We start from the raw sequence: 21,719 nt of genomic DNA, 5'->3' as shown, positions 1-21,719 counted from the left end.
ACCACATCACATAAAATCATAATGTTTCAAGTCTAGTCCAGTTCACTAAAAATTTAAAAACTTTGACCCCTAGATTGTTTTGGTTGGAAACATTAATTTTATGGGTTATGTGATCCCAAATGTAGCCATTGAAAACCAACCAACCAACCAACAGTAATTTTATGCGTTTGAATATAAAGACAATAAAGTAATTCTTATGCATCTTATCTGTCCACATTCAAGCCTTCTGTGACAATTCTATGGTTTTGAAACTCCTGAGATAAAAACAGCCTGTAACATTGCCTCATGTCAATCTCTCTTACAGTTGTAGACAATAATTCCAAATGGACTTGAACCCACGAAAGTGTGCAGATTTTGTATACTCATTACTAGATTGTGGATGATTAACTGGTGAAAAATTGGTTAAAATCTGACTGTTTCTAAGTCATGACCAAAGATACAAATAAAAGTTTTTCCTTCAATATATGGGCCATCTATGTACTGTGTGATTTAAATAAAAAACTGAAGACTTCAATTCAGTATGTTTTCAATGTCTTGATAGAAATAATAACATAAACTAATTAGAAAATTTTTCATACTAACTACCAGCCCACATGTACAAAAACTTTGTTTACTGCAAGCACGTTAACTAATATTTGTAATCTGATTTACAGTATTATTATAACTGATTCTATTTCTGTCTTATTAGGCAAATGTGGTATATTTTGTGAAGTAACTATGGGTGCACAGAAAAATCGAACAAAGGTGGTGCCAGCTACATCCGAAGTTCAGTGGAATGCTACAATGCAGTTCCTCATTAAGGACCTACAGGAAGATGTTCTTTGCATCACAGTATTTGACCGTGGACATTTTTCTCCAAATGGTGAGTGAATAAATATAATGAAGTTTTTTGTGCCCATCTGCAGAAAGTGCTTGTTATGATAGTCTGCATGGATTACTATGAACATTAGACCACAGAAGTCTGAGAATATGACCATCACCATTATTCTGATAATATTATAATGCTATCATTAACTGAAAAAACGATTCATACTGTGGTCTTCTAGGTTATGACACTGTGTAGTCTGGTAACAGAGTTTCATTCCTAAAAAAAACAGTATATACAATGGAAAAGTCACAAGAGAAGATGGAATGAGTGCTGAACTGTATAAACATAGCTCAGAAAACTTAATAAGAAATTAAGCCACTTCTTAAATAAGATTTGCGAAAAGAGAAAATACCACAGGAGCTGAGAATAGCAATATAGAGGACTACCTGAACTGTGTACAACATATAAAATGTAATGTAATATTTTAAGAAGTTTCTTAAATAAGATTTGCGAAAGAGAAAAAAATACCACAGGAGCTGAGAATAGCAACAATAAAAACCAGGGAAAGATATAAGAATTGTAACGATTTTAGAGGATCACCTTAACTGTGTATAGCATAATGCAATAATTTAAGAAGTTTCAAAAAGTTCAAACACTAACTGACAGATGAACAAAATAGATTTAAAAAAAGACAGTAGTAAAACACGTAACAGTGAAAGTAATTTACTGATGTACAATGCTGTTTTTGATTATGAAGAAGCATAGCAATATTTAAAGAGGCCAAAACTAACAGGCTCTTAATTGAATTCCATTTCCATAACAGTTAATAAAATACCAACTAAATGGTGTATGAGAGTTAAGGAGATCCACAAGTGATATTAGAAGTAAAGTGAATACTAAAATTGGTAGGAACCAATTTTTAATTTATTAATAATGGAGTACATGCAACCAGTTACATTTGTTCCAGAGTTCCTGGGTCGAACAGAAGTTCGTATAGCAGATATATTGCGGGCAACACAAAACGGTAATGGACCAATCATTAAAAGACTATCACTTCATCTTGTTAAAACTGGTGAGATACTCCTCAAGTTGGATCTGAGGTTATTCAACAAAGTTACTTGAACTATGGTAAGGATTGTGAAGTTTACATTAAAGTTACATATGATTTTCACATGTTCTTAATGCATATAAGAAATATGCAGTGGGCCTTAATGTTTTTGTTACAAGAGTTTATATTTTTTGACAATTTAAAGTTTACTGATTTTCATTCTGTAAGTAAGGTATGTAATTCTGAAACTTGTGCTCTTTCTCTGTATATCTGTGATATGTCCATTGTCCTGCCCCTTTGATATGAGGATGGTTCATATTTGACTACATCTTTGGAACCCATATTTTGCTCACTTAAGCAGAAGTGAAGATGTTTGTGAATGACTGTCTGTACACTGCTGGCACTCGTGTTCACTTGCGTGATTTCACACACAGGAACGTGGTGGCTGTCTGCAATCAACTTCTCAATTTTGTTAATGTTTAAATGACTGATTGGTGTTTGTAGTTGTTGGGGAGATTGTACAATGTACCATGTCTGTCCTTCAATGCAGTATACCATTCATATGGGTGTTTTTGAGCTTTCTTGCACGGAAAATTTGATTTCACATTGCTGAATGAACTTCATAATACAAGTAACTTCTAGTTAATCACAAAATAACCACTGTGCTTATGCGTCCTAGGAAATTAAGAAGTTTTAATAAAAAATAATGTATTTGCATTCATGAGTAATTCTGTAAACTGAGAGTTGTGTACAAAGTATGCCATGTGGCTACTCAGGGAAAATTTCAAGGCACTCCTGCTCAAGTGTTAATGTAGGATTGTGTAATAGTTTGGGGCCATATATATTCAAAAGTATATATAAGTTTTATTAAGATAATTTTCTCTGGACTGTACAAAAAAACAATCATATACAGTCTCTATTTACCTTTTTCTGGTTGCTAATGTATGAAACTTTAGAAGGAATGGGTAAAAATTTATGAAAGCTTGGAGGTTATGTCTGAGTTTTTGGATAGTATAAATCTATTCTGTTGGAAATTGTCTGGTATCAATTTGATACTTCAAAATTATTCTTATTCTGTCTTTCAAAGAGACTGTTTTTTCCTAATAACATGAATTATTTTGTTTCTTGAAGATACACGCATGAAGTTTACTTTTGCGTCTGTCTACAAACGTTGTAGCTTTTTGTATTACAGTGTAAGATCATACAAAGGAAGAGAAGTGTTGTCTGTACTGTTACCCATGTACTCATTTGTATGAGGGGCGTTCAAGTTCTAAGGTCTCCGATTTTTTTTTCTCAGGACTGGGAGCAGATAGACACATGCGGTTTAGTTTAAAATGTGTGCACTCTTTGTGAATGCGTGACAGAGATGGCAGCACTGTACGGCACACAGAACTCTAGTGGTGGTGGCGAGGGTAAGGAGTGTTTTTGATACCTAAAATGGCGACGTTTTCGTTACAAGAACAGCGAGTAATCATTCGTTTTCTCCACTTGCATGGTGCAACACCCATTGAAATTCATCGCCAGTTGAGTGAGACGTGTGGTGTTATGAATGTGAAAAATGTGCGTTCTTGGGTGCGACAGTTCAAAGAAGGCCGAACGTCATGTGACAACGAACCAAAACAATTTCACCCTAGCACCAGCCGGTCTGACAACATGGTCGAGCGAGTTGAGAGTTGTTTTGGAGGATTGCCATTGAGTGTGGAAAACATCGCCTCCAAAGTTGGCATTTCCGTGGGATCTGTGCACACAATCCTGCATGAAGACCTACGAATGCGAAAAGTGTCCTCCAGGTGGGTGCCACGAATGCTGGCAGATGACCACAAGGCTGTGTGCATGGAAATTTGCCAGGCGATGTTGACATGTGATGAAGGCATGAATGGGACTTTCTTTTCATCAATTGTGACAATGGATGAGACATGGATGCCGTTTTTCAATCCCGAAACAAAGCGCCAGTCAGCTCAATGGAAGCACACACTCAGGGCCACCAAAAAAAATTCGGGTAAGCACCAGTGCTGAAAAAATGATGATGGCCATGTTTTGGGACAGCGATGGCTTAATCCTAACTCATTGCGTTCCAAAGGGCACTGTGGTGACAGGTGCATCCTATAACGATGTTTTGGAGGACAAGCTCCTTCCAGCACTGCGAGAAAAATGGCCAGAAAAGGCTGCACGTGTGCTCTTTCACCAGGACAATGCTCCAGCACATCGGGCATATGCGACACAGCAGTTTCTTCGTGAAAACAACCTTGAAGTGGTTTCTCATGCTCCCTACTCACCTGACCTGGCTCCTAGCGATTTTTGGCTTTTCCCAAAGATGAAAGACACTCTCCGTGGTTACACATTCACCAGTTGTGCTGCTATTGCATCAGCGATTTTCCAGTGGTCAAAACAGACTGCTACAGAAGCGTTCGCAGCGGCCATGGAATCATGGCATCGACGTTGTGAAAAATGTGTATGGCTGCAGGGAGATTACATTGAAAAGTGACAGAAGTTTCAAATTTGTTGTATGATTATTGTGTGAGACCTTAGAACTTGAACACACAACGTATGTATAATGTAGCAATATCAGGAACTCAACATATGGACGATTTATAATAATAATTTGGCTTAGAAGTTGCTATATGCAGTTGTACAGCCAGAAAGCTATAGCTGAAATCAGCACTAAAAAACATTACTATATACACCACTGTCCAAAAAGTATCGCAACTTTATTTTTTGCTGCTGTAAGTAATGGCCAAAGGAGTGGGGAAACTGAGGGTAGTTGTAGAAGGGACTTTCATGCGCATGTGTGATAGTTTGCTGACTCACAATACCGCCGGATGTGTCTGTGGCTTCCAGATAGCAAAGTGGTGTCACACAGGTTCATCACATTCTCGTTTCGCTCAAGATGACAAAACCCTTGAAGCAGTGATACTGCGTCCAAGTTTTGTCAGAACCTTGGGGATACCCAAGCAGAAACAATCCACAAAATTCAGCAGGCTTTCGGCGATGATGCAATGGGGGTCACTCAAATTAAAGAGTGGTTCAACCGCTTTAAAGATGGCCATATATCGGTGGACAGTGACCAGTGTTCCGGAAGACCGTCAATGAGCTGAAATGCTGATGTCATTGAAAAAGTGCAGACACTGATCATGGAGGACTGTCGTTTGACCATCCGGGAAGTTGCTGATGAGGTTTGAATCAGCAAAGGTTCTGCAAACACAATTTTAACTGAGGATTTGGGCATGCGAAGAGTGGCAGCAAAATTTGTGCCCAAGCTGATTTCGCCGGAGCAGCAACAACTCTGCCTTGAAATTGCGCAGGACATGCTGGAGTGCGCCAACAGGGATCCTGAGTTCCTGAAGACTGTGATCACGGGTGTATGGATATGAACCAGGAACCAAGGTCCGGGCATCACAATGGAAGCATCCAACATCCCTGAGGCCCAAAAAAGCACGACAGGTTCGAAGCAATGCGAAGGTGATACTGTTTGTTTTTTTCGATTACTGGGGTGTTGTGAATCATAAGTACGCTCCACTAGGCCAAACTGTCAATAAGGAGTACTACCAAGAAGTCCTCCGCCATCTTCGTGATGCAGTTCGGCGCAAGAGACTGGGGCTGTGAGATGCACTCAACTGGCAGCTGCATCATGACGCCCCAGCTCATTCATCACACCTGATCCAGGGTTTCCTGGCCACGCACGGCATTCTGCAGGTTCACCAGGCTCCCTACTCTCCTGATATGGCTTCTTGTGATTTCTGGCTGTTCCCGAGATTGAAGACACTGCTAAAAGTCTCCCGTTTTGACAGCCACGAGGACATCATACAAAATGCGACAGCGCAGCTGCATGTCATTCCAAAAGAAGCCTTCCAGAATTGCTTCCAATGATGGAAGGAATGCTGGGCTTAGTGTGTGGAGTCACAAGGGGCTTACTTTGAAGGGGATTAGGTAGTGTAACCAACCAGATATGGAACTTTGTTTTCCCTGCCCAAGGTCAGATACTTTTTGGATATAGTAGTGTATATATATGTATATATATGTGTGTGTGTGTGTGATAGCACAGTCTTCTTAGTTTTTCAGCTCTTTGCTTATCTTGAGAACACAGGTTTGTCTTGGGTTATTCATTTCTTGATGTTGAGAGTTCTACTAAAATTTGTGTAACATCCCAATTTGGGTTAAAATCAGACAACAGTAAGGTCTATATACAATTCTGTGCACATCTCATGCATGAGAATGACATTTATTTTGTTTTTAATACCATTTTCCTGTAAGTCTTCTGGTTTCTGACACAACTACAAGGGAGCAAATGTGGCAGAATTGTTACATATGGTTACAGTTCCTAACTTATGAAAGAGCTAGGCAGTTCTTGCAGCCTATAACTGTGAAAATAGTTATACACAGTTGTCTTATGTAAGTTCAACATTAACTGAGGTATTCTTTGGTGTGTTCACAGACAGAAATGACTATCACTTCTTTTTCTGAAAGAAATGAAGGAGAGACATGTGGAGCTAATCTCAACATTTACTTTATAGTACAATATCCTACAGTTGCAACATGGAGCAAGGCATTTGAAGGAACCCGTATTTTTCCTATCATACATGAAAGTGCAGCTGAACCATTTTCCATGCATTTGGTGCAAAAAGTGTATGGAAATTATTACACTGTTTTAGTGAAGTATATAGACTATAAGGATTTTATTATTGTTAGAAACATTTTGTGTATTTAAGAACTCTACATTCAATTTTTACTTCCAAGAATTATTTATACTGAAGCATTTTCCAAGTCATTTTAGTATTTGTTGACATGTATGGTTAGACTGTTAAAGCTTTCAACCTTGTGTAATGAAATGTTGATTTATTTCTTTATAAAGGCTTTTATAATGGATTCTCAGAAAGGAAAGTGAAAAATATATATCATCAAGAACCAGCAAGTACCAAAACAATAAGTATTACATAACTAAACACACTTGTTGAAGACATGTCAGAATTGGTTAGTTTTGTCTTTTTGAGCTTGGTGACTGTCTGCAGGTTATACTACTGGAATTTGATTCATCTTTACACCTGTGTCCAACACTGGCTTTGGGACTTCACATTCCATTGCCCAATGGTTACCACAGGCTCCCTCCAAGGCAGTAGAGCAGCTGGAGCATCTAGTACTGAGGACTAGAATGCATGGAGCTTTACCTCCATATTGCAATGATGTGCTTAGGCAAAGAGAATATATATTTGATCTTTCTATGATTTGTTGAGGCACTATGCTACAAGTGGGAAAGTCGCGGGTTCAAGTCCCGACTTCATTCAAATATATTATAATTTTAATTGTAATATTTAAGTACAGTCAGTTAAAATTTTGATGTATAAGTCCAAAACACAATAAGGATCCTTAATTAGTGAACTGAACGATAATTGGATGCAGTTCAGCAGTTTAAAGCCGAACACTGTACGCCTGATATGGAGGCGAAAACATATGTCATGTCCATAAAAGCTTTAATAAAACATGTTGATACAGTAGTGTCTTCTTGTTTTTAATATACAGAGTATTGTTGTGTAGATGGTATATTCTTGTAGGCTTTAAGAGTTGGATTTTATTTGTATTCAGCACCCAATCAACATTGTCTCCATAAATAGGGGCCATAATACAAAATCTGACACAGAATCTAAGGATTGGAAGGCACAATAAGGATATGATTAAACACTTCATTTTTCCCCTTCCCCTAAGGCATTATGCCTAAAAATTAAATATATCATTACAGCACACAATCTTTAAGAAACTACGCCAAAGCAATAACAACAAAATGGATATGTTCTGTATATGAAATGAGTATTTGGAAGCTGCATAATTTTAACGATTTCTTATACAGATTTAATGTTCGTGAACATTAAAGGTATGAAACAAAAACATAATTTCTTCATACATTAACCTGAGACAAATTCTTCAAAGTTTCCAACTGTCATGAAAATTGTTAGGTATACTATATTAATTAAAAAAAAGCACAATAGACCACTGTAGGTTGTGGTGCAAGGGCCGAGGAGTCATACCCTTCATACACAAAATCATTACCTGTACTTAAATATCACTAAATCTGAACTTATTTTCTGCAAGCAATATATTTATACCATGCCACATAGCAGTTACACCACTTACACCTAATATACAGCCAGCATTTTACATGGCTATACATTCACATGAATCAAGACTGAAATTATTTTCTTGCATATCATACCAAAATAATAACTTAATCACAACAAAGATTATTTTTTAAGCATTATGATAAGATGATAAAGAAATTCAGCTGGAAACAGTGTCTAGTCAGTGCTAGTACACAGAAGTGTTTCCTTTTATTATCAATGGAAAAGCAACATGCCACATTAAATTGTGATTCATTAATCATGTTAAAAATGGAAGCATTACCAGATATCACAAAAAGCAACAGTAACCAATCTCTCCTTCCGAAACTGCATCTGTAATATGGCACACAGGTAAAAAGGAGTTAAAGTTATCATCTGACATCTAATGACATTAATAAAAATTAATACTTCCACTAACAGTTACATGAACATGTGTCACTTCTAAAGCTTTTCATCACATTTAACACAGAATATAAAAAATATTGATTCCAAGAATTCAATTTTGTTTCTTTGTTAAGGGGATGATCAAGATTCCATTCTTTGCTTCTTTTACCTTCCACCACCTACCAAGTCTGTGTTCTTGACCAACACCCACAATAAGATAATTACCATCAGAAGTAAAAGCCATTGCATTAATGAAGCCTACAATAGGAATATTTAGAACAGGACTCAGTGATCGAAAACCACTATCACATTTCCAGAGTTTAACATATCCATCGTGCGAACCAGAAGCAACTAAATCCGTGTTTGTTAGAGTGGAAATACTAGAGATCCAATTTGGTTCTTTATTTTGTGCAGACACACCATGAGCAAATTCTACTGTGCACAGTGGTTTCTTCTTTTTGGTTCCCCAAACACACAACTGTCCATCTTCACCACAAGAAAGGAAATGTTCTTCATTAATCAGTTTCACTGCATCAATGCTACCTATGTGCCCATTGTATATCAACTGTGATTCTTCCACTACCTTCCATATCCTAACTGTATGGTCCCTACCTCCTGATGTCACAGCCCGTTCTCTTGACAAAACATCTACGCTTGTGATTCCAGCCTGATGGCCAAATAAACTTTCTACATATGTCATCTCATCCAGGCTCCATATTTTGACTGCTTTATCTGTAGACACACTAAACAACTGATGAGTTCCTTTTCTAAAGGCCAAGCCACTAACAGAACCATTATGACCTTTGAACACATGTAAATGATCCAGAGTGTCAGGGTGCCAAATATGAATCACTCTATTTTCACCACCTGAAGCAAGAAAGCGGTTATCTGAAGATATGGCAATGCAGAGCACTGCTGCAGTGTGGCCCTTATCCATGTCTGATGACCCTTTCTGTGTTCTCGGTCTACAGTTTACTTTACGCCTATCTGCTAGAGACCACTTCACAATTCCACAATCCTTAGACGCTGAATAAATAAACTTATTGTCTGATGATATGACGAGGCACGTGATAGCAAGTTTATGCTCCTTACACCGTAGAAACTGAATGCCATTATTCTCAACCCCCACATAATTATCTGCAACCGCCTTTCTCAGTTTACCACTTTGTTCTAGGTAATCCTCTTTCAGACGATGGGCAATTACATCCTTGTCAATAACCTCTCTTTCTGCTCGTTCGCACTCTTCTCTTTCAATTTCAGCAAGGTAAAGTTTTGCCAAACGAACTTTTTTATCTTGTGCTGTTTCTCCTGTGTCATCTTCCAATTCTAAATGTATATTTTGACCTGATGTATTATTCTCGACAATGTCACTTTCCAAATCACTTTCTATCTCTTCATTATCTAATGACAATGCATGCTTATTCAAGTCACCATTTTCAAGTGCCTTTCTTTTCCTTAGGTGTTGACTTAATTCACTCTTCTTCCGTTTCAATTTCTTTTTAACATATTTTCCGCTCCGCCCCTCGATTTGCTTTCCATTAGCAGTCGTCCTTATGAAAAACGACATTACTGAAAATTGTGCTACACGTGTTTAACCTTTCCAGCCCCCAGCCAATTTAGCACACTTAAAACGTGGAGGTCACTGAAGTGGAGGTGAAGGAGTTTAACGCGTCTTCCAAAGAGACAATGATATGTAAGCAAGGGAGTTACTTAGCATCACAATCATGCTGAGGAGCACGGACTCTAGTGTCACTGAAATAATCAATCTGCTTGACCATTAAGACACCCTGGTATATGTTTAATTATCGTTGGTTCACGTGACTAGGGACGACGCGATGTTATTGGTTATCTTCGGCAATGATGGCGGTTAGTTGGATTTGGTTATTTGACATGTGGTAGTTTTAAATAAATCAGTAATAATAAATAATGGTGTAATAAGTTTTAAAAGTATTTAATAAGGATCTAGAGGTAAGCGAAGATTGTTGTATATAGTATCTGTTTAAAATATATGAAGTTAAGGAGTATTGCGTGCCTTCGCATCACGTCACATTTAGGGGCAGATTTTGTTCCTATCGCCTACTTAAGGTAGGGTTCATTTTGCTACCTTAGATTGTATAAAGTTGACCTAGCGTAGGCCCTGGAACACACAGTTGTGTTATACGTACCGTAGCATACACTAGTAAGTATGTTGTATGTAACTACCAAGGCCCGGTGTGGTAGGTAGGCCGTTGTTTTTTTTTTTTGTTTTTTTTTTCGATTTTGTACCCCAAAACTATGCTAATCCGGATAATGACCGTCTGATTTTTCTGAGAGTCTGTTTTTTGTTGGGGGTTCAGGACTAAATTAAATATATGTATATATAGGTATGCTGGCAACTTGATGCGCAGCATAAATATAATGGATATTTTATGAATCTTAAATATTTAAGAAAAGTTTTATACTGAAAAACTGTTTGTTACCTACGTGTCCTGGGAAGATGTGTTAAATATATGGTGAAGTGAGGAGTGGTTGGGAAGAAACGATAAAGGGCATTGAGAATTCTTGCTTGAGAGAGGCTCCAGGCATATGGAAGTAGTCGAAGGGGGGTGGGGGAGAAGCATGTTCAGGTTTGGAACCTCGTTAGAAAGGGATTGCAGGTAGATAGGATAACCTGTGAAGAAACACATTAGGCTCAGGATGCTCCTCAAACTCAAACTTTGTGGTACCATGATGTATGGTGGCAGCAGAAACACCAGTGGGCTTGCAATCTCTGTGCACTTATGGTAAACTAAAAAGTATTTGTATACTGCTATGAACAATGTCAGAAAAAGTTTTCTTTTAATTCCAGCTACATTTTGCAGCACACCTATATTAAAGCTTCTTGACTTGCTGATTTGGCAAACCTGTGCATGTATACAGTTGTGGAATATTTTAAACAATTCATGAGAACTCAGTGATCCCAGCTAGTTATGATCCACAGCTTATAGAAACCCTGGCATGAGGAATACTACATTATTGTACAGGAAAATATTTGGAAGCACTTTAGTAGGAACCATACCATTTACTGATCCATTTGCACTGTTTGTGCTGTGTGGGACTGTCACCATGCATAAGGTAATTTATTGTGAGTGAAGTAGTTGACAGTTCTTTTGTGGTTCATTATCTTTGTTGTCTGGAGCTTGCTAGCATCTGTAAAGATATCACTGTGCTTGGTGTTCAGAAACTTCAATTGCAGCTGGAATGAGGAATATTCTGGAAATCAGACCCTCTGCACACATATCATGAGGAGATGAGAGGTTCTCATAGCAGTGGTTGTAAGGATTACTGCCTCCAGCGATGTGGCAGCATGTAGCGTGGTAGATATATACCAGAATTTAGGAGGCACTAGAGTCTCCACCTTCAGAGTCTGAAAATGAATGCAGCAGGTTCCACTGCATCGCATCGCAACACATTCAGGAAGAGTGTAATCTTCACTACACGCAGTTCCTGCAGTGTTCCTCACTTTTCATTATGTTGTTTGCTGATGGAGAGTCTTGTATTTGTGTACTCATTGACTGATTAAAGAAAGTGTTCAGAACTTAGAGAATCCTCACTTGGGATTCAGGGGTGCTCTCTTTGTTGACAGAAATTTGTTGGCATGTGTGAAGAAACTGTGGTACCTGGTGATGAGAAACCTTCTTAACTGTGGGTGGAGTGCTCCAGAGGTGTGACCCTATCCATTGGTACTACAAAGAGATTTAAGATACTTAGAGCAGTGACTGAAGATTACTGGCTTATGGAATGTGGTGCTTGTAGTGTGGTAGATATTTACCAACATTTCAGAGGAACCTGCTGCCTCCTTCATCAGGTTGTGAAGAAGGATGGAGCAGGTTCCTTTGAAACATTGGTCACTACCAGACTACACAGTATCACATCTGAGAAGAGAGGAGTCTTCACTACAAGGATTTCCTGTGTGGATACTGATGCTGAGGTATGCTTGCAGTTCGAAGCTCTTCAATTTATTTAGTGGTTCATAGGATATGTGATGTTATGCAGATAAAAATACATACATCTGAGACATTAGTACATGATCTGAAGCCTTTTGAGTTTGAAATTGCTGTTGCAAAGTTGAACAAAAGGTATAAATGACCAGGTAGTAATCAAGTTTTTATAGAACTGATTCAAGCAGGAGGTGAAACATATGGGCTGAGACCCATGAACTCATTAATTCTCTTTGGAATCAGGAAGAATTACCTTCTCAGAAGAAGGAGTCTGTTATTGTACCAATTCACAAGAAGGGTGATAAAACTGACTGCAGTAATTGCCGTGGAATGTCATTGCCATTAGCCACATACAAAATTTTATCCAGTGTTCCTCTTTAGAAGTTAAGTCCATATATAGATAAAAATATTGGGGATCATCAGTGTGGGTTTTGATGTAACTGGTCAAGTACTGATCAGATGTTTTGCATTTATCAGATACTGGAGAGAAAATGGGAGTACAGTGAGTCAGTACAGCAACCATTCGTAGACTTCAAGAAACTATGATTCAGTTAGGAGGGAAGTATTGTACAGTATTTTCATAGAGTTTGGGGCACCCATGAAATTAGTTAGGCTGATTAAAATGTGTTTAAATGAAACGTATAGTAAAGTCTGTATGGATAAACATTTGTACGATAATTTTCTTATCCAAAATGGTCTAAAACAAGGAGATGCTTTATTGCCACTGCTTTTCAATTTTGCTTTAGAAAATGCCATTAAGAAGGTCCAAGAAAACCAGGTGGGACTGAAATGAAACGGGACACATCAGCTGTTGGCCTATGCTGATGATGTGAATCTTCTGGGTGATAATGTAGATACCATAAACAGAAACACACAAACTTTAATTGGCGCTAGTAAGAAGGTTGGTCTAGAAGTAAACACAGAGAAAACTAAGTATATGCCACTGTCTCGTCACCAAAATGCAGGGCAGAATCATGACATAAAGGTAGGAAATAGATGTTTTGAAAATGTGGCACAGTTCAGATATTTGGGAACAACAGTAACAAATCAAAACCTGATTCAGGAGGAAATTAAGAGGAGATTGAACTCGGGTAATGATTGCTACCTTGCAGTCCAGAACATTTTATCTTCTCGTCTGCTGTCCAAAAACAAAGCTTAGAATATACAAAGGTGTAATCTTGCCTGTGTTTCTCTATGGGTGTGAATTCTAGTCTCTGACTCTAAGGGAGGAACATAGATTGAGTGTTTTTGAGAACAGGGTGTTAAAAATATTTTGACCAAAGAGAGATGAAGTGACGGGAGATTGATGAAAACTGCATAATGAGGAGCTTCATAACTTGTACTCTTCTCCAAGTATAATTAGAGTGATCAAGTCAAGGAGGATGAGATGGACAGGACATGTAGCACGAATTGGGGAGAGGAAGAATGCATGTAGGATATTGGTGGGAAAGCCAGAAGGAAAGAGGGCACTAGGAAGACAGAGGCATAGGTATGTGGATTATATTAAAATTGATCTTAGATAGGATGGGGTTGTATGGACTGGATTGATGTGGCACAGGCCAGGGACCAGTAGAGGGCTCTTGTGAACACGGTAATGAAGCTTCAGGTTCCATAAAATGCTGAGAAGTTCTTGAGTAGCTGCACAACTGGTGACTTCTCAAGAAATGGTCGACTCCATGAAGTTAGTTAGTTAGTGTCTGTTACGTATGGAACTGTATAACAGATACCAGGAATTTTACTGTAATTGAGAAGTGATTATTATATACATATTTTTCGCTCATTATTTTTCTGGGATACCTTAGAAGCACTGAAATGCTTATGACCCAATTGTTACAAGGTGCTCCAGAGTGTGAACTGAGCAGGGAGCTTCCAGGAATTCCTCACCTGCCCTTTGTGACCCAGGAAGGAACTTTCCTGTCACATGCTTGCTCTGTGCACCGAATATGAGGCATCCCTGTTGTGAAGGTGAGTTTCATGTGAGGTGATAATTAGGATTTTGGAAATTAACAAGGTTGTAAAAGTTTACAGTGTACATGTAACAGGTGCATTTGGGAGACCAAATTATAGGTAAAATAAGACTACTATGGACTCTTCCCTGATAATAAAGAAACTTTAAATTCAGATGCAACTAATCATTGTTAGGTTATGGTTCCTGCTCACATGGGTGAGAAGGACTGCTCAATGTATAAGCAGTATATAATAAGGCTTCATTGTGTGCTACTTTAGCCCACTACACTGCACTGCCAGGATGTAATGTTATAAGAATGATACATTCACTGTTCAGAAAGCACTAGTTTTGTCAAAGGGTTGAGCTAACAAAATAATGTTTTTGCAACACAGTGGTTCCATATTTCAAGTTTCTAAGTACATTCATTTATAAGATTTTGACCTTTCACATTGAATAAATGTGCTAAAACCTTCTCGGTGATCAGCAGTGTCACTGTTGGATTAGAAACTGACATGTCAGAGATCATCTCTGTCTCCATCATTAGGGTGGAATCAGATCATGTGGTTTCTCATCTGACTCTTAACCTTGTTACCATTGTCATCCCCCCACCCTGTAGCATGCCCTTGCCTTAATAATGTCATTCTTGGATTCTGTGCTGTGCTGAGTTTGGACCCTTCCTCTGTGTTGATGTTCTTTGGATATAATTTTATTTTTATTGCTACTGTGACAAGTTGGTCCACACAGTCTGATGTGTGCTGTGTTGTCCCACTGCAGACGTCTCTCTCCTGCTGACCCTAACATAGGTGTCATTCATGGGCTTCACATCTCATTTCAATGGGTTGACATGTCTGATCTATATACGCTTTTCCACATTCGCGAGGAATGTTACAGATCCCTGAAACTTTCAATCCTAAGTCATCGTTCACTGGTCTTAGTATGTAAGAACTCCTCTTAGCAGGAATGTGGGTTGTCTTTGTATTAAATTTTTGCCAGTAACCTGCTGATCTTCTGTGATTGTGCCTTAGAAAAGTGCATAGATAAGCACTTGTTCCAATTTACACTCATCCACCGGTAGTTCTCCATTGGTTTTATCAGTGAGTTTGTATGTCATTTCTTGAAGCAGTTTTGTGTTACCATATAGAGATGAGACTGGAACTGTATATCAGATCTCCCAGAAAAGTTCAAACTTATTTCATTATAATCGACTGCAGATAATGCAAGATGAAAATGCAATGGCCCTCAGTCAAAATCTCAGGGCTTAGTATTAAGTTGGGGACTTATTTGGAGTTTTCTCACTTGGAATACATCTTTTTTGGTGGCAAAGAATTTAGCGATTTCTCTTCTTCAGAGGTTATTGATTGTTTAGTCTTTAGATCCAACAGAAGGTTGGAGAAAATTACACAGTGCGGAACTTTAAAAACTGTACTCCTTGCCAGATACTAGTAGGAAGATGAGATGGTGGGGCATGTAGTATGAATGAGAAAGTAAATGCAAAATTTTGGTAGGAAAAACATATGCATAGATGGGAGGATAATATTCAAATGGGTATTGAAGGTTTGGACTGGATTCATCTGACTCTGAACATGGACCAGTGGAGGAGTCTTGTGACCATGGTAGTGAACCTGTGGGTTCCATAAAACACTGGGAATTTCTTGTTCTGTTGAGTGACTGTTAGCTTCTCATGTACTCACCTCAGTTTAGTCTTTGTTGAGATGTCCAGACCAACCCCAGGGCACACCTGTTTGCTATCAGCTACACTTTGCAGACATGCAAGGAGAAGTTCTGGCGTTTGTCATGTCTGCCTTCACAGTGCAGTGTTGAAACCATTTGTTTAGCTTTAAGGGCCATGATACTCAAGGATATAAATAAATTTATATGCTTATCTTTTGAGTAATTAGACAGATATTGATAAAGCTTGAAAAACAGGATTTCTTCTAGACTCCGTGTGAGTTTCATTCACTTAATTCTTATTAAGGCATATTAACAACAGGAGAGTAAAATACCTTGGAAGTCGTAAGACACACAGTGTTTGTGTAGAACTCAGACTTCAAGAAAATCACAGGCATAATGACAGTACACTTGGTTGTCGACTTACAGCCGACTTTCGTTCTGACAGGTCATAAGTCAGTCTGGTTGTATGTCGGCCATATATTTATTAACAGTATTTTTTTAACCTTTATCATCTTTATAATGTATTTTTAAAAACTTTTACATTTTAATCATCTTTTATTTTTCATCTTTTTGTGGTCGTGAGTGCGGCCGGTCCTAAGTCGACCAAGTGTATATTAAATGTGGACAGTGACAGTCATTTGCGTTTATTTATTGTTTCTTGCTTTGTAGCTGATGTCCATTTGATATAGTGTACACATGCTTTTGATGCCATTTGGGAATCCATTTGCTGTTATTTTTCAGAATGAGACACATGACATGTTTAGTTCCAGTATTTTATTTTGACAGTATGTGTTGCAATGTCTTAGTTAATAAAGTGACTGCTTATAAGCCGGACAGTCATGATTTGGTTCTTAGGAGGAGCAGGGACTTCCCTCTTTGCCATCATGTTGAATACATGCTAAATGTAATGGCTCAAATTACAGAGTAGAAAATTATTTCGTTTTGGCAAAGAGAATGACTTCTTGGAAGACTACCTTTCTGCCTTATGCACTTAACATTGGGATCATGTGACTGCCAAAAATGTGTAGTGATTGGTATTATTCAAACAGAGTATGTTTATTTGTAAAACTTTTTGTACAGCACTTTGTTTTGGAGCAGCTTATTGTCCCTATTTTGAGTTACTTGTGCTGGATGCAAGGTCCTTGTATAGAGTACAAGTGACTTAAGATGGGGGTAATATTTGGGGTTCTTTACTGATTTTATTTTGTCTGTTCACAGGTTTGGTAGAACATAAGGATGCTTATGGATAGCTTTGCGCTGGAGAGGACATGTGTGGGCCCAGCACAGAATTTAATTTCTCAGGAGATAGTACGCAAAACACTCTTCAGTGATTTCAAGTGCTTCTTATCAGCAACTAGTACATACATATCATGGACAAGGTACAACTCTTTATTAAGACCGTTGTATATACTCACACAACAGGATGCATGAAAAAAAGAAAGGGTCACATTAATATTCATGTAACAACAATCTGTTTTAATTTCTATACACATGGAAGTACCTGACCATAACTTTTGGGCTCATGTTTATCACACCCCCAGAGCAAGTTTAACTCTTCCCAAATTAATGAAACTCTGCCAGTCACCACATCTGTTTTTGGAAATCACTCTGGGCAGTAACCCCATCTGGTGGTCTGTAATTTCATGCAGTAAGTTTGTGCTGTGCCCTGTCCCCCACATCCTGGAAGCCCAATCATAAATCAGAACCTTGAACCAGTGGCACAACTTCCAACCCTACCAGCAAACGGTTTGTGGTAAGAGGTATGTTCTCTCTGAGGAAGTTCCATTTCCTGACAAATGAGCATGTCTGCTGACAAAAAGATTTTGAAGCAATGCAATCTGATCATACCCTTGCCTAATGTGTGAATATGGGGTCCAGCTATATCTGACGTGACACATACCATTAGTACAGAGGCAGCTCACGGATGGTGCACAGCTGAAGAGGAAGACACTGCATGGCCCTTGCTCACTCAGCAACTCTACATCCTTCATCCCTAGGAACAGCTCCTACTTCATTGACACCATTCCAGGATCACTAACATAGAGGAACAGTAACACACATATTACTTACTTACTTACTCATGGAGCTGAGCTCTTCTGGATGAGCCGCCAATTCTGCAGCTACTCAAGAATTTCCCAGCATCTTATGGAATGTGAAGGTTCATTACTATGTTCACAAGAGCCCTCCACTGGTCCCTATCCTGAGCAAGATCAGTCTATTCCATACCATCCCATCCTATCTCTCTAAGATCCATCTTAATATTGTCTACCCACCTACACCTTGGTCTTCCCAGTGGTCTCTTTCCTTCTCGTTTTCCCACCAATATCCTATACGCATTCATCTCCACCATTCGTGCTACATGCCCTGCCCACCTCATCCTCCTTGATTTGATCATTCTAATTATAGTTGGAGAACAGTACAAGTTATGAAGCTACTCATTATGCAGTTTTCTCCAACCTCCTGTCTCTTCATATGTCTTTGGTCCAAATATTCTCCTCAACACCCTGTTCTCAAACACCCTCAGTCTAGGTTCCTCCCTTAATGCAAGAGACCAAGACTCACACCCATACAGAACAAAGAGGTAACATTATAGTTTTGTATATTCTAATTTTTATGTTTTTAGACAGCATACAAGAAGACAAAAGGTTCTAGACTGAATGGTAGCAAGCATTACCCAAGTTCGGTCTCTTAATTTCCTCCTGAATCAGGTTTCGATGTGTTATTGTTATTCCCAAATGTCTGAAGTGTGTCACATTTTCAAAGCATCCGTTTCATATCTTTATGTCATGATTTTGCCCTGCATTTTGGTGATGAGACAGCAACATGTACTTAGTTTTCTCTGTGTTTACTTCTAGACCAACATCTTTACTTGCATCAATTAAAGTTTGTGTGTTTTTCTTTATGGTATCTAGTAACACACATATACAGACTGTAAATCTGAATACCTTGTAAGTGGTCATAATTGTGCTTCTGCTTATTCAAGATGACCCTCATACATGGAATGTAGCAGCACAAAAGATGCTCACCTACAGCACATACACTCCCACCACTTCCTGTGCAGTAACAGGGGGGTGGACAAACTTGATGATTACTCTTGGTCCAAAGGGCTCCTCATGGATGCTGTGCAGTGGGGAAGAATGTCAAAATGGTAATCATTACTGATGTTTCATTTTCAGTGCTAAAATATATGGCAGCAAATTCCTCCAAAACATCAGTAATTCATACCATTTCAGCACAGTGCTATACCCATACATTCTACAAGGATATATGGAATAAGTAACATTCATTCATTCATTCATGAGTAATCTGTCAGACGACAGGTCCACAGTCTCTTCCAAAACAGTTCCTCCGCTTAATGCGATCTTCTGTTTTTGGGTAGAGACTATCCAGGAAAAGTGATAATGTGGTAGTTTTTCCATTTGCTTTCCACATCGCAGTACAGCAGCCGTTCAAACCACTCTGGTCACGCCTGTTGCTATACGAACTTGAACCATCTCGAGCATCATTTGCTCTGTGCTTCAAGTCGCTGCTGATGACGCTGCTTCCGGCATCAGTTTTTGGTGTCTCTCTTCGTCTGATGCCTACCCTTTGACCTGTCCAGCAAGGGAGGCCCTGCCAGTAGCTACGCTACCGCTGGTATAGCTCTCAGGGTCCTTGGCATACTCAAACCCCCTCACCACGATAAGGTGGAGACACCAACGAGTAACATATATTAAAAAAAAAAAATGTAATGAATACTGAAAATCTGGTATCTTATTCAAATTCCAGTTCAGTAATGGAAAGGTCTATATGGCAAAAGTGACATATCTTACAAAAATGTAATGAATATTGAAAATCTTGTATTTATTCATCTTCCAGTTCAGTATTGGATACGATTATATAGCAGAAATTAATAATATATGTTAAAGAAATGCAATTACTATTGAAAATCTTATGTTCATGTTCACCAGTTCAGTACTGGTAGCATTATATGGCAAAAGTAAGAGAAGGAATACACCTATAATAACAAAAGTGAATAACAATGTAAGAAAAATGATATAGGTAAAGAAATTACATAAATAATCCTACCCACATTCAATCCTGATACTCATTCTGCTTCTCAGAGTTTCACACTGAGGTGGATAACCTGGATTTTGCAAGTCAATTATAAAGTAATGCCTCTTCATTCTTACCTACACATAAACAAGACCCATATGTGTGAGAAAACAATTTCCCACACAATTCTCGATTGAAATTTAATTACTTGAAGATAACAAGAGTAAAGAACCAAGGGCATATCAGTCACAGGAGAGGAATACAAAGGGTACCTTTTAGGATAAATTGAAGGATCTGTTGGGGATACAAATAGAATATTTAGATGGATATTGGGAGAAATGGAGCTAAGGAGGTGGGATGTGGACACGATTCTTTTATTATTTTTATTGGAGTGAGACAGACCATTTGGTACTTTGGCTACTTGTAGCTTATTGTACCAATCCCAGATGAGGGTGATTGTAGAGCAGTTGGTGGAACAAAGATTGACAGGGGAAATCGAAGTACTTGGAGAAAATTTGTCCAAGTGCCACATTGTGTCCACCACAAATCCCACATGATGAGGCCCGGGAAGCTAGCGCAGGAGTTGTGTAGTTTAGAATAAGTTGCAATTAGTTCTGTAAGAACAATGCAGTGAGGTCGCGGGTTCCATGAAGTGGTAATTTCTTCGGGCACTGAGTGGCTATTTGCAAGGAGTCAGCACAATGAACTTCGTCCTGATGTATGCCATCAATGTAGAATTCGGTACATGTAGGTAATAATGTATTTAATGGCCATAAATGTACAGGTGGGCGGCTATAAGACACAGTGGAGATTTCTCTGCGGCCAGGGACCATACAACAGTGCATATAAGTTCCAAATAAAATTTCTGTTAGTATAATGAAGTCCGTTAGCACATGTTTGCCGCGAGAAAATTCAGAGTTTCGGTCGAAGGCAAAACGAATTGAGGCCATTGAAAGAATGTAGATATGACTCAGGTCAAAGTGTACAGTGTGAACTACAGAAGCCTCTGATCTAACGTCGCAAGTATGCTAAAACAAACCAGCAACATCTGTAATCTGAGAATACGATTCAGCAGAAACAAATATCAACTTCCGCTCCCACCAACTGATATGCCAGGAGCCAACAGGGCTTGAGACCTCGGTATCTTTTTCTCGATAGAAATTGAAAAGTGAATAAATAAATAAATAAGATTTTTCTGCAGCTATAAACCAAATGGCAAAATATGAGGAGGATCGCAGAAGAAGTTAACATAGAAGTTCTGGTGGTCTAGAGGTAAGGCACCGGCGTTGTATAGGAAAGGTCTATGGTTCGAAACCCCAAGGTTATTTGTAATTAGATTTTTATGGAATTATATAGCGAGATGTAACATAACAGGAAGATTAAAGGTCAAAAATTTCAGTGGCATTGGTGGCCTACTGGTAAAATACCGGCATAGTAATACGAAGTTCCGAGGTTCGGAACGAACGAAAGTTTTATAAAATACAAATGGAGTTAATAAGATTTTTCTGTAATTATAACAACAGATGTAGCTTAAGAGGAAGATTAAAGAAAATAAATTTCAGTGGTGCTGGCGGTCTAGGGGTAAGACATCAGGCTAGTGTTCAGAAGGTCCCTGGTTCAAAACCAGTAGGATTTTTGTGAAAAAGAAAATGGAAAGAAGTTAAGAGGTAGGGTAAGGAAGGAGGGAGGGAAGGGGGTGAGGGAATATTTTTGCTTTTTGCGGCCGCTCATTAAAACACTCTCCTAAGCGGGTAAAAGC

At 38.6% G+C, this 21,719-nt stretch overlaps 2 protein-coding genes and 1 long non-coding RNA gene across 5 annotated transcripts in view; 2 read left to right on the top strand and 1 right to left on the bottom strand.

Moving 5' to 3' along the window:
- Positions 1–8,190, top strand: part of LOC111869324 (intersectin-1) — an 85,496-nt gene extending 77,306 nt beyond the window's left edge. Inside the window, exons 34-36 of the mRNA XM_033753382.1 lie at positions 689–862; positions 1,776–1,936; positions 6,289–8,190. Coding sequence (XP_033609273.1) covers positions 689–862; positions 1,776–1,930 — 329 coding nt within the window. The 3' untranslated portion in view covers positions 1,931–1,936; positions 6,289–8,190. The remainder of the gene's footprint in view (positions 1–688; positions 863–1,775; positions 1,937–6,288) is intronic.
- Positions 8,142–10,010, bottom strand: LOC111869325 (U3 small nucleolar RNA-interacting protein 2). The gene has a single exon (XM_023860773.2). The coding sequence runs from the start codon at positions 9,912–9,914 to the stop codon at positions 8,460–8,462; it is 1,455 nt and encodes a 484-aa protein (XP_023716541.1). The 5' UTR covers positions 9,915–10,010; the 3' UTR covers positions 8,142–8,459.
- A 198-nt stretch (positions 10,011–10,208) lies between these two features.
- LOC111869319 overlaps positions 10,209–21,719 on the top strand; it is an 18,761-nt gene continuing 7,250 nt past the window's right edge. The window contains exons 1-4 of one of the 3 annotated variants that reach the window (XR_002843649.2): positions 10,209–10,315; positions 11,952–12,296; positions 14,144–14,271; positions 17,144–17,304. This is a non-coding gene — a long non-coding RNA (uncharacterized LOC111869319). Of the gene's footprint in view, positions 10,316–10,374; positions 10,433–11,180; positions 11,441–11,951; positions 12,297–14,143; positions 14,272–17,143; positions 17,305–21,719 lie in introns of those variants that run through there. The other 2 variants (XR_004513540.1, XR_004513539.1) reach the window with 2 other exon arrangements.

The sequence above is a fragment of the Cryptotermes secundus genome, unplaced genomic scaffold, assembly GCF_002891405.2.
Source record: "Cryptotermes secundus unplaced genomic scaffold, Csec_1.0 scaffold325, whole genome shotgun sequence".
In the NCBI taxonomy this organism is placed as follows: domain Eukaryota; kingdom Metazoa; phylum Arthropoda; class Insecta; order Blattodea; family Kalotermitidae; genus Cryptotermes; species Cryptotermes secundus.
Note: the sequence above shows the minus strand (reverse complement) of the source record. Positions and strands in the feature narration are given on the sequence as shown.

Excerpts from the sequence above, each read along its gene's own strand:
- LOC111869325 (XM_023860773.2), bottom strand. The coding sequence starts at position 9,914 with ATGTCGTTTTTCATAAGGACGACTGCTAATGGAAAGCAAATCGAGGGG.